The following is an 18,455-nucleotide window of genomic DNA, read 5'->3' on the forward strand; positions in this document are numbered from 1 at the left end:
CAAAATATCAAAAAAAAAAAAAAAGGTATTAGGTTTCTGATTTCTTTCTGCCACCTAAATTTTCAACTTTAAAATTGTATTATGCTCCACTGTGATTAATTTTAACTCTGTGTCAAAAGTGATTATTGTCAGTGTTTTTAAATGCACTCCTGCATGATTTAATGCTGTTGGTACCACGATCTGAGCAACGTATGTCCATTTTTATCTCTCTATATATAAACTTATTTCCCCAAAGCCTTGATCAAGGTTACAACCTGCCCAACTCCAACCTGTATCCTGTCTGTACACCTCTGGTTTAATGAACTGTGTGGATGAATGATGAATAGTCAAACTGATGAGTGTCTATGTAATCCCATCAAGGCATGTGACGCGACAGGCTGTATCATTAGATTTGAAACTACCATTAGTCTCTCAGCATAAGTGCAATCAGACCATATGGAGAGGAGAGGGGCAGCACATCTTTTACAGGACAGATTCCCTCAAAGGTTTGGCCGTCCCACATTGTTGACCACGTTTTGAGGTCATGAAAACTCTGGTATGAGAATGAGTGAAAGTCTCCATCTGAGTGATAATGAACAAGGCAGCAGTGTATTGCCACAGAGTTGTTTCTTTGTCTAACTCAGACTGAACCCCTGCTCTAATCTGGGTTATCTGGCTGTAATCAGCTTAGCCCACTGCTACTCTCACTGGTTCTGCTGCTGCTGCTGCTGGGTGGGCACTTTCTGTAGCTTTAGTCTGCTTTTGTCCTCACTGCCATTCAGACATACACCTGTTGACGGGTCTCAAGAGACTGACTTGAAGGGAAGTTCAGTTCACAGGTAGCAGAGCTCTGAGAACCACGACACTCAGTATTGTTTTTGGGGTGTCCTGTCTAAAACCTGGCCATGGCTGAACGTCAAGAGATGACTTCAACTGAGGGGACACCTGCTGCAGACGCATACCCCAGGAAAATACTGGAGTATATGGAAGGATTCCTTATCTCGAAGGTAACATGCACATGCTGTGTGTGGCCAAACCTTCACGGGTCATTTATGGGCCTTTAGCGCACCTGTACTCATTTTAACCTTACCGGCACAACAGAGCTTTTTCACAGCAGAAATGTTGACTTGTCATAGCTGAAAAAGCACAGGTGTTACAAACGCCATTAGCAATGGTCCCATTCTATTCAAGTGTCCAGGTAAACCATGACAGTGAGCCATCATGCAGAATACCAGGACCCTGCAACTGAAGCAGCTAAATTGAATTCTGCTATCATTCATTTTTTTTATTATTTATTATACCTGTTCATTTCATTCTGTGACATCAAAATGCCTGCTGTGAAAAAAGGCCTACCTTGGCTTTAGAGTTCACTAGAGCAATTGATCCTGTAGCAGTAACGAAGTTTTTATTTTGATTTTTGTTTTGTCAGTTTACCGATCTTTTTATTTACTATTTCTTTACAGAGTTCATACAAAATCATCACGTACATTGTAAAAGATGCTGTATAGTAAAGCTGTAATGGTCCAAATAGACGAGTTACTGGTGAATGCATTCTGCTGTAGGGATCACATCAAACCTCACATCATCCTTCAACTGTACTGTATTCACTTGTGTTTTGTTTCATTAAAACCTTGTATTTACAGGCCATATAATAGAGTTTTTAATCCTTTCACTGTGAATGATAGCCTACTGTCACTCAGCAGTGTATGATAAAGTGTTGCATCAAAGCAAATGATCTTCTGTGGACACATAACTGTGGTGCTTTTTGTTGAAATAAATAACTAAAGGCATTACTGCCCATGTCCTGATAAGTATAAATATATAATGGTATGAGTTTCTAACAATAGAACTTAATAAGTGAGGGGGCACTGCAGATAGAACACTGTCTACTTTATTGTGATTCTACACCACTCTTCGTGCCTCTGCGTCTCCTCTCCCTCTGACCCAGACGGTGTTTGCGTCCTGCGAGCTGGGTGTGTTTGATGTGTTGCTGGGTGCAGAGCGCCCCCTGTCTGCAGAGGAGATCAGTCAGGCGGTGGGTGCCAGTCTGGATGGCACACAGAGACTGCTGGCTGCCTGCACAGGCCTGCAGTTGCTCAACACGCAGCAGGACCAAGGACGAGGTCAGCATACACATACGCGCAAGTTGCAAAGTCTGAACCCTGATAGTGTTCTTACATTTTGTTTCAATGTTTTCATTTCATTTTGTCCACTTGTCACATGTTAGAAAGTAATTACATTATAGATTCTTATAGATACAGATTGCTGCACCTCTCCTGTGCACACCTCCTCCATCTGTCCTGTCTGTCTGTCTGTCTCTGTGAAACATCTGCAGTCATTCATTCACAGTCACTCTCCTCCTGTGTCTCTCCTGCTTCACCTCTCCCACCATCTGTTTCAGTGTTTTACAGTAACACAGAGCAGGCCAGTGTCTACCTGACGCGTTCCAGTCCATTATCTCTCTTCCAGTCCATCCAGTACAACTCCAGAACCATCTACCTCTGCTGGCACTACCTGACTGATGCTGTCAGGTCAGTACACAGAGCACAGCCAGATCCCTGCCTGCAGTTTGGAAACATTTCACACTAGAAAGAATTTATTTAGTATTCATGGCGAGATGCAATCCTGGTCCCAGCAGGTTGTTACAAATGACTTCTTTTTTTTATGTTTAATGGCATCAAACAATTTCATGATTGAAATTTTCTGAATACTTTGAATGTTTCAGATCAACACTTGTGTGCACTTAATGATAGTTGTGAGTGACATTGCAGTGCTTTTATATTAGTACATTTTTACCTTTTCCCTTGTTGATGATGTCAGACTACAGCTACAACAAACATCTATTAATCTGTTGATTATTGTTTCAAATAATATATTCAATCTTTGTTCTACATAATCTAAGAAAATAGTGAAAAATGTTTTTTTCCAAAGTACAAACCAAAGCACAAATTCGTTTTTTTTATCAATTAATGATATAAAAAACAGATCTTTACATTTCAGAACATTTTGACATTAACGAACGACGTGAACAATTCAGTTATAAAAATTGTTGATTAAGAAGTCTGAGAAAATGATGTCTTCCCCCTAATCATGAGTTGCCAAGAGATATTTACCAGTTACATTAATAGCTGGAGTGTTTTCAAAAAGAATGGTGTTTTCTTTCAAATTGCCTACAGTGCTTCTTGTAATAGTTAACAGACCTTGCTAATTTGACAGATTATACTGGTTCCTCTGTTGGTAAATTGTATTTGTTCTTGCTTGTTTGCCTGCAGGCCCATACAGTTTAGAGTTTAAGATTATTTTTTGTTAGAGCATCTGTTAGTCACAAAAATACAATAAAAAAAAATAAATAAATAAATAACTTGGAGACACAAAATGCTGCAAGGGGAGGTAAACCAAAAGCAACAATAAACAAAACACTGCTGAGAAAACTGTTCAAGGTTAAAAAGACAATGCTACAGCAAAAGAACTGATATTATTTGGTTAAGTGAACCAGCTAAGAGTAGAATCACACACAGTTCGGCAGTGAGGAGGTGTGGACTGCAGGTGTGATTCGTAGCCTGAGGATGTGGATTCAGGTTCCTCCTTTTCTGTTTGAACAGTGTCTCAAGATGGATTTTAGTCTCATTGTTATGTCTGAGGGAGGACGGCCAGCAGCTCTAAGAAAGCAAGACTGGATTCACTGTGGCTGACAAGTAGAGTCCATCTGTGGGACTGACTGAAAAAGAGACATCAGTAAAGGTGATGTCTAAAGGATAAAGGCATTCAATCTAAATTATCAATTTATTTGTGCAAGTTAGCGCACAATAGGAAAGTGTTTTGTGTATCTAATTAGACAGAACATGATTGTGAATTCATGTTTAAAACACTAGATATTATTGATGCCGTCTTGCTCAACCGTGACTGTGAGATGAAGCTGAAGCAAATTTTAATTTGAAGTAAGATCATCAATACCTACATCAGAGATTTTGTTCACTTGCTTAACAAATGCAAGGAGTGAACAAGCCATATAGAATATGCATTTAGCACCATATCATGTGGTTGTCACTAATTCAGTGTATATTTTTTCATGTCCTAGAGAGGGAAGAAACCAGTATGAAAAGGCTTTTGGAGTCAGCTCTAAGGACCTGTTTGAAGCTCTCTACAGGTAAGAAACTCTTTGTTTAAGACACGCATGCACGCACACACATGCACACACACGCACACACACACGCACACACGCATACACACACACGCACACACAAGATGAAACACGCTCTTTCTCATTCACATTCCATCCCTGTCTCTATCTTAAGCTGGCCTGTCACTCTTTTCTCTCTTCCCAACTAAAAAAAAACTGACTTGTGGGATTCATTAGGAGGCAGGGGATGTGTGTGAGAGAGAGAGAGAGAGAGAGAGAGAGAGAGAGAGAGAGAGAGAGAGAGAGAGGAAGGATGTGGGCAGTGATGTGAGGAAGCTTGGGGCAGAGAGAGAGAGAGACTACATCTGCCATTGTCCTTGAGGTCTCGTGTGTTTATAGTATCTAGTGCCCACAGTTTTAACGCTTCACTGATCTGCTGGTCAGCAGTTTTCAGGGGTCACACACTCAAAGTTTCACACTTTGTTTGCTAATAGATTTTGATCGGCCTGCCTGAGGCCCTGCACTGTAAAACACTGAAACACGGTGGAGTAACTTGCTAAAACACCCTCCCTCATTGTTCTCATCATGGCATGATTTGCAAACCTTTGTACACTGATGGAAGGAGAATGGAAGATGAAACAGATGTTGAAGTGCACATTTTCATTACTGCTTTACATTGTAATAATAAAATGAAATGTACCGATAACAGTGTGCATATTTTCAAATTTGAAAATGCACTCCTTCAGTAGATGTGAGGTGGATGTAATCTACCATACATTTTGTTGTCTCTGGATTTTGACATTTCATGCAATCTAGGTTTTTGTATGTTGCTTGTAGCTCAGACTTGTGCATATATTGCTGTATTTCTGTATTTGCCATTTAAATTTTTGTTCTCATGTTCTTTCGAAAAGCAGCTGCTGATCTCACAGAAACCGCCTCATTAAAAAATGATGCATGCAAAATGAGAATATTCAGAATACGAACCATGCACACATAATGTCACATACCCTCGTGCAAATGAATTTGCAATTCAGTTTTAATTGATTGAAAATGAAAATACCCTACAAGAAAAAATTCAGCACCTGCGCACAATTGATTTAATGTGGGGAAGCAGTTGTTTGTCCCCGCTGATTTCCCCTGTGAATACTGTGGGTAAATTAGCAAGGGGAAACAACCACTGAAGTCATTCACTGCATTCTTGGAGCGCTGTAGCAGAAGTGGGATGAGCCGTAGCTCGCTGGATGACTCAGACTCCTGTTTACTCATCGCCATTTAACCAGCCATGTACTGCACCTGAATAATTCACAGCCCAGTCCCATCTACAGCTTGAATTCTCATACTCGAGAAAGAAGAAAGGATTTGGAGGGAAAACTGGAAAGAGGGAATGGATTGAGAGAGGTTTTGAGATTTCACACTTACTCAAGACATTGCATAGTAACACATTTTTAATCCTACAGATGAACATTTATAGATGTCTGATTAAACCTTTATTCTGGTCATCTGGTCATCTGGTCACCTTGGTTATCATAAAGCTGTAAAGCGTGAATTGTTTATTGATTATTTTGGCAATTAGTGTACTTTTTATGCTAACAGAAAATGATAAAAGATTCATCCATAAAACAGCATTTTTTATATCTACTGCCTTTTGTAAATACAGACACAAATATGTTCAGAATTTACAACTTTAGTGCCCACAGTGGTACTACCATAAAAGACACTGTGGTAGACAGCACTGCAGGCCACCACACACAACACAGATCTGAGCCAGGGACACTGACCAGTGAGTGGGCTGAAAGCTTTTGCTTGGAATTGCCTGGGATTCTCCTACAAACGAATAAAAAGCAGAGGGAGCAATTTTTAATTAAGATTTTGTACTACAGTGGTAGGAAAAACTAAGTGAACCCTTTGGAATTACCTGCACTTAAGTATAAATTTATCTCAAATTTGTCCCAAAATATGACCAAAATATGGTCAGTTACAGTTATTAATAATTAGCGTATAAATTCTTGCGTTATGGCCAATAATGTGTTTAATGAGGTCACAGTGACCTTGACCTTTGACCACCTAAATCTAATCAGTTCATCCTTGAGTCCAAGTGAGCATTTGTGCCAAATTTGAAGAAATTCCCTCAATGTGTTACTGAGATATCTTGTTCATGAGAATGGGACAGATGGAAACTGAGGCATAAAAATCATTGTATTGTTTTTGTCCATATTGAATAGATCATTCATATATCCACAGTGTAAGTTGGATAAAGTATGTGAAGCCCTTGGCTAATGACATTAACAAAGGTCAGGAGTTATCAAAACTAGAGCCCCATCAATGAAACCAGATTGGATGTGCAGGTTACAGCTATCTTTGACTTATAAAAAAAACATTTTGAGTTTGACATTCACAAAAAGCATCTGCTGATGTGAAACGTGTCTCAGAAAAAGGAGATCTCAGAAGACTCAGTGTCAAGAATTGTTGATTTGTATGAAGCTGAAAGTGTTCATGAGTCTACCATATGCAAATCATGTTGCATGGTTGAATGGAGCATAATGTCTGTGGCAGGAATAGAGGAAGCCACTGCTCTCTCTATAAAAAAAAATAAAATAAAAAAAAAAATCACTGCACACCCGAAGTTTGCCAAAGAGAAGCTTGACACTCCACAACACTACTTGGGAAAACTACAGAATGAATGTTGCATTGGCCCAGTCAGAGCCCAGACCTTAACCCAGTACAGATGCTGTGAAATGACCTGAAGAGTTGTTCACACCAGACATCCTGAGAATATTGCTGAGATGGAGCAGTTCTGTTGGAAGAAAGGTCCAAAATTCTTCCTGAACGTTGTGCAGGTCTGATCAGCAGCTACTGGAAGCTTGTTTGAGGTTATTGCTGCCAAAGGAGCGTCGACCAGTTATTAAAACCAAGGGTTCACTTACTTTTTCTCAGCAGCACTCTGAATGTTTAATGAGTTAAGTGACTCTTTTCTATTATCACTGCTTAGAAGACAGGGAAGCCAAAGCAACAAGACAGCAGTAAAACACAGAACAGTGATCAGGCAGCCATGGACCAAACAGTAACTGAGTCAGTAGAGAAATGACAGAGACCTGCAGCGATGTTGAGGACATGTCTGTGCCAAATCATAAACCACGTGATGTTATAATGATGTATACAAGGACAAAGATAGGCCGGCTAAGCCTATTTTCCTCAATGTGAATGGAGACAGGATGAAATAGTGTGCACGCAAATTTACTCCATCGTGGTAAAAAAGAGCTGCAGATGTTGTCGTTGGGGGCATTCGATACATGTGTTTAAAATGTTCTCAAAATTGAAGCTGACAGTCTGCCGTTTGGCCTCACAGTCATTTCATCTTTTCACTTCCAATGTAATCAGAGTCTGAAGCTGCAACAATGAGTCACTTTCAAAGTCCTTCTGGAGGTCAGTGTGCCATCTGAAGTTGGCTCATGCATAAGAAGGCTGATTGGTTTGCTACAGGGAAGAGAAGTTTGGATAAACCAATTCTTGTGTTACAGAACAGAGGATGCTCAGAGAGAGAGAGAGAGAGAGAGAGAGTGTGTGTGTGTGTGTGTGTGTGTGTGTGTGTGTGTGTGTGTGTGTGTGTGTGTGTGTGTGTGTGTGTGTGTGTGTGTGTGTGTGTATGTGTGTGTGTGAGTGAGAGAGCCGTCATGGCTGGGCAGAGTGCTGGTTGATGAGGTGGAGATTCCTCAGAGCAGCAGCAGTCACCACAGGCTATTCTATTCTGTTGCACCCTGTCTGTCTCTCTCTCTCTCTCTCTCTCTCTCTCTCTCTCTCGCACACACACACACCTCCCCTTGTATACAAAGTTTCCTGTGGCGACACGTTTGTGTGCGTGTGCATGTGAGTTTGTTTGTCTGCTTACAACTTACAAGCCTCAATACAGAAAGACATATATGAAAGAGAGGACATAATAAAAAGAAGACTTGCTATTTTTTCTTTGTGTGTGTGTGTGTGCGTGTGTGTGTGTGTGTGTGTGTGTGTGTGTGTGTGTGTGTGTGTGTGTAGGTCTGATGAGGAGATGGTGAAATTTATGCAGTTAATGAACTCCATTTGGAACATCTGTGGTGAAGACGTGATCACGGCCTTTGACCTTTCGCCTTTCAAGGTCATTTGCGACCTTGGAGGTAAGTGTGTGTGTGTGTGTGTGTGCATGTGTGCATGTGTGTGTGTTTATCAAGTCATCATATCTAATTTCCATAAGGTTGTGGGTTCACAGTCATTAACATTTAAAATTGTTTGTGTCATGCTAACTGAGTGACAGCTGGCCTAGCCACACACATATTTATACAGTACAGTGTGGTGTGTGTGTGCAAAAAAAAAAAAAAAGCACAACACACACTGTCAACTGTGACCTTTATAAGACTTGCCCCCGGCCTCTGCTAGTTACTGTCTCTTTATAAATCAGTCAACCATCACAACACTCGATACTCTCAAAGTCACCTCCACCTGGAGTTTCCCTTGATATCCAGCCACTTTGTCACTGTTACATTACTGTGTGTCTTTGAGAAAAACAGTTTACAGTACATAAATACACATTTTCATTTACATTTTCTTACAACACTGAACATATATATGTGTATGTTTGGATAAGTTTAAAGACACGTAAGGTCAACATTTACTTTGTCACTAAATATCAAGTATTGGCCAATTATTGTCATCATCCTCGATATTGTCATTAAATTGTTAAAAAATATTTTGATAAAGTCCCACAGTTCTGCCGCCACCGAGAGGGTGTGGCGGATCACCCACTAACAAGCTGCTAGGACATTCACAATTTTTTTAATGTCTGGGTTTCAGTTGAATTCTTGTCCCATGAGGTATGAACGTCTAACAAGAAAATCAAAGTCTAAATAATATCTGCTTTCTGTTGTTTTAACCTCATGTCCTGGCCCCAAGAATGTGGATGAATTTAAAGATGCACATTATTCTCTCCGTTTATACTCTGCTTATGCGTTTGAAAGCTGGCACAGAAAGTCGTCTATAAGAACACTTGAACTATGTGCTCTTCTACTCTGAAAGCAGGGAGTCAGAAGTGGCAGAGCAGCGACCGAACTTGCTAACACCAAGCAATGTCTGTCTAACCGTCTTATCGAACATGTCATTTTGTAGTATGACAGCCAAGAGAGGTGGATAAAGAAATTTACCTGTTTTCTTATTGGTGTGACATTTCAGTGTCCTCACAATCCTCACAATGTGAAAACGGTGTTTTGCTATAAGTTTGTATTAATATTTCTAATTGGCTTTGTTTGATTTTTTTGCACAGCCTGATCTTGATGTTAATGCCCTATCACCAGAAACATGTAGCTCTAATTTGCTGCAGACTAATGTAGCATTCAAGACAGGTTGAAGTGAACAGCTCTGTGAGTGTAAAATGTAGGAATGTGAAGCTTTAATGGCAGTCTCCTGCCAAAGTTTATTTCTGAAACACATTTAAACACAGCTTAAGCTGACCGAAGTGCTCCACAAAGGACATTTAAATATAAAGTAAAAACTCAAAGAGAAGCATACTAACGACACCAATTACCAACCAGGGACTAATACAGAGTTATAGACATTACAACAGATAAAAGATGAGTGGGCCAAAAAGACCAGTGAATAAAGATGTGTCTTTAGCCTAGATTTAAAAAGATGGAGGGAGCACATCTAATTTCTAAGAGCAGCTAGTTCCACAATCATGGAGCAGCAACTGCAAAACCTCTGTCACCTTTTAGTTTGAGTCGCGGGAGAGATTTGTTGTCAGATCTAAAAGACCTAGGAGCTGAGTGCCAGAGAATAAGGTCTGTGATATAAGATGGGGCCAGTGTTGGGTGGTAAAAAGTGTTCTGTGGATACGTGAAGGTAAAAAGTCAGCTTTCGTCACTTTTCTCTGTGTGTTCTGCTTTGTCAAGTCAGATTTATTTGTAAAATGTCTTTGAACAGCATGTTCCTGACAAAATGCTTTACGCTGAGAACAAATAACACAATGATACCAATGTGAGGGAAAAAAACGGAAAGAACAAACACAATATGAACTCCACAATGTGCAGCAAGAGCTTCCAAGAAATGTAGAGACAAGCCAAGAACAGAGCAGGATCAAAAAGAGAGGATGAAAACGAATATGAGAACGTAGAAATTAATCTTCCAGTGTCATAAGAGTTTTCATCTCCTGCTGAAAACGTTCATGATATGAAAATAGGGGGGGGGGGGGGGGGGCGGGGGGGGGGCTTTAGTATGAGAAATGTTATCTGTGCTTTCTCATTTTGTCTCATCCTGTGTTCTCAGCTGAAGTGAGAGCTGAACCCTGTCTCCGCTCCTGTGCTCCTCAACCGGTCAAAACTAGCATATGATGAATGACAATGTAGCAGTGATGTAAACATTTCAAAACAAACGTTTCGTCCGTCGCTCTGTCCACACGAGACTTATGCTCAGTGATAATCAAGTTGAAATGATCCAACACATTCTCCATGAAAATCCAGTATTTTATGATTTGGAGAAGTCCCACTGTGTTAAATCAGCTTAGAGGCATTTAAAACCCACTCTAACCAGACTGAAAGAAAGATAACAGAAAGTGTGTCAACAAACAAAGGCCAAGAAAATACATGTGTTTTATCAGCTGTCATTTTCACTTAAACGTCCCGTGTGTGACACCTCAGCTGACCACACAGGGGAGCTGTGAAGCCACTGAAAAGCACACTAAAGCACATACAAATGTGTGAATACATGCACACACACCCTGGACAGCCTTCCTGTCTTTTCTTTTCTTCTCTCTGTGACTTTCTCAGCATGGTGTTGTGTGTTCATGTTTATGCATGAAGGTGCATCACCAAAAAAAAAAAAGAGTGTACAAGTGGACAGCAGGAGTGTGAAGGGCGTGACTGCAGTGTCCCATTAATACTTTGTCTCTCACACAGCATCTGTTGTGTCTATACACACCTGCTGCTCAGGTGTCCAGTCTGTTTGTATGTATGACTGTCCAACTAGCTGCCAACTGGCTGATGTGAATCCAATTCAGGTACAAGTCCACATTCAGAGTATACTGTATATCATTTATTTAATGAAGGTGGTTTGCTCTGTGCTGGCTGCCTGTGCGAAGCATCTACATTTATTTTAATGTGACATTTAACAAACATTTCAGTGGTACATGTTTAAAAATATATAATGAGCTTAAAGGTTACAGCTACTCTGACGATATTTGCGGTTCTGAAGCGTCATGTTTTTTTTTTTTTTAACCTAAACAGCTATTTCCCTCATGTTGCTATGTATTTTAAACACAGACAGTTAAACTATTGATCAAATGTTAAAAGATGCTGTCCATGTATTTAAAGACCTGCCGTTCAGTTTGATAATCAGAGCAGGTTCTGACTGTGTGGAGGTGGGATGAACATTTTGTTAACATTGGACTATTGTGTCTTTAGTGAGATAATCCAGTGTTTTAGTATCTCAGCTCCATAAAGTTGGGGGACCTGCAAGGGGCAGATTAAAAAATGTTCATTATCATTATTATGATTAGTGTTATTAAACTGGTGTTTACTCCCCTGTGGTAAATGTTGCTGTTAAAAAATTCTTGAGGTCTCCAAGCTGAGATAACCCTGAAAACATCATCAGGGATTATTTTCTCAGACTTTAGAAAGCTCCCACTACAGCCACAGAAGACTTAATAGAGACGTTTTTCACAGACTGAGTGGCCGCCATGTTGAGGCGTCATCAGTGGTTCCTCTCCACAGTGGAGTAAATGCGTATCAGATAACATGCAGACAAAGTACGTAGAATGAAAAAACATTAAAAAAAAAGAGAGAGAGAAGAAAACATAACAATGATACAACAGTAGCAATCACAAACCTCCCATCAAAGGCTTTCATTAACAAACTGAGGCAGCCAGGTAAGCTCGGGGTCTTGTGCAGCGTGTTGTGTTTGGTTTTGTTCCTCCTTGCTGCTCTTTGATTTTTATCCTCTGCTGACCTCTGTTTGATGTGAGAGCCAAGGTGTGTGTGTGTGTGTGTGTGTGTGTGTGTGTGTGTGTGTGTGTGTGAGAGAGTGTGAGTGTGTGAGTGTGTGAGTGTGTGAGTGTGAGTGTGTGAGTGTGTGAGTGAGTGAGAGAGAGAGAGAATATAGACTGATAAAGTAGCAGCAGGTCATGTTAGGAGGAAGGCACTGCAGGGCTAGACAGTTTGCCCTCTAAACACACACACACAAACACACCAGTCCAACTGTGGCTGGCTTTGTAGGTTTGTCAAAGTGAGATCCTTTGATCCTGTATTCCACCTCACTGCCTCTCCATTACTCTATCCCATTTATACATTCTTCATCTAAAACCCTCTTTTTCCCAGTCTCTTTTTTTTCTCTCTCTATCACTATCCGTCACTTTCTCTGTCTCTCTCTGTTTTAAATTCACTTTGCTACATGAAGCATAAACGATGATAATAATGCTGCCAAGGGATCAAGTCAAAAGTTTCATATTTTTACATTAAATCCCAGTTTCCGCCTTTGCGTGTGTGTGTGTGTGTGTGAGTTCTCATGCTCATTTCAATGCCTTATTTTCCACTCACATCATCGGGTCTGACCTCTACCCTACAAAAAGTTACAGTTCTCTCTATGAGGAAAAGTAAGCAGGACAAAAGCAGCAGTCTATGGCCATGCTAGCGGCGCTGTAAGGCTGAACTAAATGCTAATATCAGAATGCTATCATGTGCACAATGATAATGCTAGCATGTTGATGCATAGCAGGTATAATGTTTCCCACGTTCACCATTTTAGTTTAGTATTTTATCATGGTGAGATTTGCTGATTTGCAGTGAAAGCAAGGTGCAGCTGAGGCTGGAAAAATCTAAATTTTGTCAAGATGTTTCAGTCTAGACCGAAGTAGTGCCCTGACTGCCTGATGTACAGGCCGACTTTACCATCCTTTGAGCCATAATGTTACCATGGCTAAAAACAAGGATTTTCAAATGCATTACAAAGTAAGGGTTCATATTTGAATGCACATGAAATCTGTTTTAGCCAGATAATCAAATTGTCTGTGTGTGTGTGTGTGTGTGTCCTGTATGTTTGTGTTTGCTTTTCCTTAGATTGTATTCCCTTACTAGGATTCCTAGACAGCAGCTCTGCTCTGTTTCTATATCAAGCGTCTTTCTCTCTGTCACTTTACATTCAGCTCAATTCACTCTGGCTTATTGGCATGAATGTTAGATGAACCATATTCCCAAAGCCGCCACATACAACTGAATACAAATCATGCAAATAAATAATGGGTACATACCTGAAAGCATCTGTTACGCTTGTGTGACTCTCTGCGTGTGTGTGTGTGTCCGTGTGCGTGCGTGCGTGTGCGTGTGTGTGTGAGAGAGAGAGAGTGAGTGATCCACGACCTTGTTAATAAAGACTTTGTGTATTCATTGTGCCGTAACTAAAAGTAACTCTCTCTCTCACACACGCTCCCTCACTCTCCAGGCTGCAGTGGAGCATTAGCCAAGCAGTGCACGTCAGCCTACCCAGAATGCACTGTGACGATCTTTGACCTCCCCAAGGTGGTGCGTATGTCGAGGGAACACTTTGTCAGCGAGGCTGACCAGAGGATAAGCTTCCACCAAGGTAACGTCATTACGACTTGGTGAAATCACTTGACATTTGTCGTAATCGTATACAGCCAGTTCAAGTGCAGTTCCACACGCACACACAGAATTGCGTCTTGATGACTTCAGAAGACATTACATTGACTTTTATTAATTTCCGAGAGATTAACTCTAACCTTAACCATAACTACTACTTGTTTAACCCTAACCTTAACCTCAAAACGTGTCTTCACCTTAAAATCTAATAATATATGTTATGGGGACTTGTTTTTTAACAAAGACAAGTCCTCATAATGTATGTAGTGTAAACAGATTTACATACACACACACACACACACACACACACACCTACTAATACTATATATAAAAACAGTAATACCTGCAGTCTTCTAGTCTTTCCCAGAATAAAATTTTCAATAAGCTTTGTAAAAACGGATCTATGTCAAAAAACATTCACAGAAAAAAAAATTGACTGAATCTTCTCAGAATTGATTAGTATCCATGTTATGTCTATTTTTTTTAACTTGCTAATTACATAAGCAAAGCTGGCATGTACCAGTTCACAGAAAGCGACGGTGAAGTTAGGTGACCTTTCAACTTGAGAGGATTAACAACATGGTGCCTGTGTAGCAAAAGTGTGATATAATGTATTCCTCTGTGCCATAGACCCGGTGACTCTGTCCTTCAAAAACTAATGAATTAAAAACACATTAATGAGCCGCACCATTGCCCTGGGTAACATGTTCTTTTATCACTGTGAACACACACACACACACACACACTGTACTTCACAAACTCCATGGTGCCATAAATACTCACTAGTGCACCACATCCATTGCTGAAAATAGTCCCCACCATATGCAGAATTTAGTCATGTTTGAGCAAAGCTGGCTAGAAACTAAACATGCCCTGCTGCTTCAGGAAATTGCTGAGCCTTTTTTTTTTGTTATTTAAAAAAAAGAATGTTTATGCTTTTGTTTGTTTCTTGGCTGATACACTATATTGTTATCAGATTTTTGAAACTCCCAAATGTTTGTATCAGAATCGCCTCAAAAACCCAGTGTTAGTCGGACACTGATACATTGAACAAAATTCCAAAGTAAAAGCAACTGACAGGTAACTGAGATGCAGTAGTAGACGCGTAACATTTAAATCTCAGTTGAATTTTGGTTTTGGCATTGTAACAGTCTTTCTGCTTAAAATCAAACAAAAACATTTCTTTAGATAGGCAAGTGAGTCTGCAAAACATCTTTTAAAGATATTAAATTCAGTGTATGAGGTGTGCAAGTCTCCATTGTCCATCATTACTGTGCACTCAGCGTTTTTTGTCAATACACACTACAATCATGTTTGGATCTGTTCTGAAAATGAAGGGAGAATAAGACACCCTTGATGTTGTCACCAGTGTGGTTCCGTTCTCCCACTGATCTGTTGCTGTTGGATTTAAAAATATTTCGTAGAAAGCTGTGAACTGATGCCTCGCGCTTCTCTTGTTGTGTTGGGTCTCCATACAGCAGCTCATGTGGAAAAAAAGAAAAGTTCACAGTGGCCTGCAGTCTTGAAAACCCAGAGCCAAAATCAATTCCTGCCTCTCCTGCTGTTCTCATACCCACAACGGTGTTGAACGCCACAGGAACAGTAACATAGCACAAACAGTAACAGTAACACAAAAAAATGAAATGTACTGATTTTGAGTCTGGTTCTTTTATTTCTTTTTTCATTTCTTTTTTTATTTTATTTTGATGAATGGATACCTCTGTGAAGTTTATTTCATATTAACTTGCAGTCATGGTTATGATGGACAACAAGCACATGGAATTGGATACAAATGTATTTTATACATTTTTCTTAATTTTACCATTACTGTTTATCCACTGTTAATAAATAACAGCAGTGTTGTTTATTAATTATCATTAATTAAACAAGTTAAACAAACCACTTGTAACCAAAAATCCCCAAATCATGTCTTTTCCCTGATAACTAGTCTATCACTGAATGTTAGACGGCAGCTCAAAATATGCTGCAATCAGCTGTTAGGTCAGATGCATTTGACATAATTTGATTGCAGCAGGCATCACCCCTTTGTAGTAATTATGTTTGAGTATGTAAACCACTAATAGAGTCGTTGCCTTATTACTAGAGGGCCCGTCAGCAGAATTAAAAAAAATTATTAAATCAAATATAGCATCATCTTACAAATACAGTGCATTTGAATTGTGCATGTGGATGTGTGTGTACGTGTGTTTATGTGTGTGTGCGTGTTATGTTAGGAGACTTCTTCAAAGACCCCCTGCCAGAGGCTGACCTCTACATCCTTGCCAGAATCCTACACGACTGGACAGACGAACGCTGCATAGAGCTACTTAGTAGAATCTACAAAGCCTGCAATCCAGGTCTGTGTGTGTGTGTGTGTGTGTGTGTGTGTGTATGTGTGTGTGTGTGTGTGTGTATGTGTGTGTGTGTGTGTGTGTATGTGTGTGTGTGTGTGTGTGTATGTGTGTGTGTGTGTGTGTGTATGTGTGTGTGTGTGTGTGTGTATGTGTGTGTGTGTGTGTGTGTGTGTGTGTCTTTGAGTGTGAAAGGGATGAGTACTTTTTCTCCTGCTTGAAATGAGATGGCAGATTGTATCCCACAATGCAGCTGATCCCAGAAGAATCTGTCCTTCTGACTTTGATCAAAGACACACATACACGCACATGCACACACAAGCACACACGCGTGCACACACACACACACACACACAAGCAGCAGACATTATCAGGAGGCAGAAAACCCTCTCATGTGTTTTTGCCTGTGTATCTGTGTGTGTGTGTGTGTATGTGTGTGTGTGTGTACGTGCGTGCGTGTGTGTCCAAGAGAGCAAGGAAGAAAGACAAAGACATAAAGAAAGTAGGGAAGCCTAGTTTTACTTGACGGTGAATACAACCTACTTCTCAGTGGAGTCACAGAAAAGGCCTTTTTCACAACAGACATTTTGATGTGGCAGGATTCACACAGGTGAAACTAATGACATTAATTACTGCAATGCAGCAATCAACAATGGTATGAGTTTCACCTGTGTTTGAAAATTCTATTGTGCAAAATGTCAGCAGTGGAAAAGGTCGATAGGAAGCTCAACAGTGAAGTCATAAGCGTAAACATTAATGCTACCGTGATTGCATTACTGTTTCAAAATAACTAAATGAAATTAAGTAGTTGAGCATTCAAAGTAAAGACTTACTACTTAGCTGGCAAGGCTTTTGCCAGGAGACCTGTCAATTATAGAAGAAGAGACGGAAACAAAGAAAGAGAAGAAAATGACAAAAGAGACAGACCAAAAGAAATAAACAAACAAAGCTGACGTTTTGGTTGATTCTGTAGGAGGCGCTGTGTTGCTGGTGGAGGCGTTGCTCCATGAGGACGGCTCCGGCCCGCTAACAGTGCAGCTCTACTCCCTCAACATGCTGGTGCAGACGGAGGGCAGGGAGAGGACTGCCGCCCAGTACGCCGCCCTGCTTGCTGCTGCCGGCTTCACCAACATCCAGCACCACCTCACTGGGAAGATTTACGACGCTGTGCTGGGACACAAAGAGATGTAAGATCAAAAACCTCGTGGCTACTCGTGTACCGGGGCTGAAAGATCACACCACATGAAAACACTGTGTTACTATTTGTGTATTCCTTTAGGATTTGTTTTAATTGTAGCTGAAGGTTCTTCAAAAAAAAATTTAAAAAGACAAAAACACTTTTTCACATAACCTGACAAAATCGTATTCTTTATCATCTTGTTTAAACTCTATGAAACTAAAATGGGTGTAAAACATTCAAATACAAGGCCCGTTTTTATGACCACTCAGTTCTTATCCAGGTTCCCTGTATTTCGCATATTTGGTTTTTTTGGAAACCTGATGTGATGGGTTTGGGTTTGAGTAATGCTTGGCCTGAAAACATCAGTTTGTAATGGATCCAAGACTGTGTCCTACACTTTATAAAGTAACAAGACCTGCTCAGCTATCATGAACAATGTTAGTCCACAAACAACAACTCAAAGTAACGTGCAATGTGTATTCTCGCTAAACAACAGAATCAGGAGGCAGTAGGCTTTTCTAATAGTGTTTCATAATCAGAGAAATGGATGGTTTTGTTTTGAAAACAATTAGGAAGTGTCAAATATGACTTATGACTGACCAGTTAGTATGATTACCGGCCCATATTGGCAAACCTGATTAAATGTGGTGGTTTAATAGACTGTGACCAAACAAAAAGGAAACCTGGTACCGAATGATATTTTGATAGTTTGCATGGTGAACACATCTGACGGGGGAAGAAACACAATACTGCAGTACAAGCCGGTTGCAGGTCTCATCGTTTTGTGTGATAACAACATCACTGCTGCGTCTTGCCAGCTGCCAAATGTTGCAGTTCCGTCTCATTATTTGTGTAATGTTGTTACTTGTTTGAGTGGGAGGTGTTGGTAAATGATGTCTAACAAGGTCATCGTCATCCGCGCACCCTCTCATCTCACTAACTCACTGTTTTGTCAGTGTTTTGGTGAATTTCGCTTAATTCTTGGAACTTCCTGATGAGTTCACCTCCGGGAACGCTCTCAAACTTGGTGAACATGACACTTGATGTAACTATATGCAGGGCTGCTATTGTTATGCAGCATCTATCGTGAGAATTAGCTTATTGGTTAGACAGTGCTATTGTTAGACTGTCAGAAAAAAAAAATTGGTTTTAAACTAAAAATTGAATATGGCCCACTTGGCTTTGATACAGTATGATCCATACTGGTATAATACATT

The 18,455-nt window shown here is 40.2% G+C and overlaps 1 protein-coding gene across 1 annotated transcript; it reads left to right on the plus strand.

Moving 5' to 3' along the window:
* Window positions 1–15: 15 nt before the first annotated feature.
* On the plus strand, window positions 16–17,249 carry asmt (acetylserotonin O-methyltransferase). The gene is made up of 8 exons (XM_022740389.1): window positions 16–986; window positions 1,928–2,102; window positions 2,381–2,510; window positions 4,058–4,126; window positions 8,129–8,247; window positions 13,550–13,690; window positions 15,942–16,064; window positions 17,032–17,249. Exons 1-8 carry the CDS (start codon window positions 885–887, stop codon window positions 17,247–17,249), a joined length of 1,077 nt encoding a protein of 358 aa, XP_022596110.1. The 5' UTR covers window positions 16–884.
* Window positions 17,250–18,455: the final 1,206 nt, after the last annotated feature.

This window comes from Seriola dumerili, unplaced genomic scaffold (assembly GCF_002260705.1).
Source record: "Seriola dumerili isolate Sdu_G_001 unplaced genomic scaffold, Sdu_1.0 BDQW01000052.1, whole genome shotgun sequence".
Lineage (NCBI taxonomy): Eukaryota > Metazoa > Chordata > Actinopteri > Carangiformes > Carangidae > Seriola > Seriola dumerili.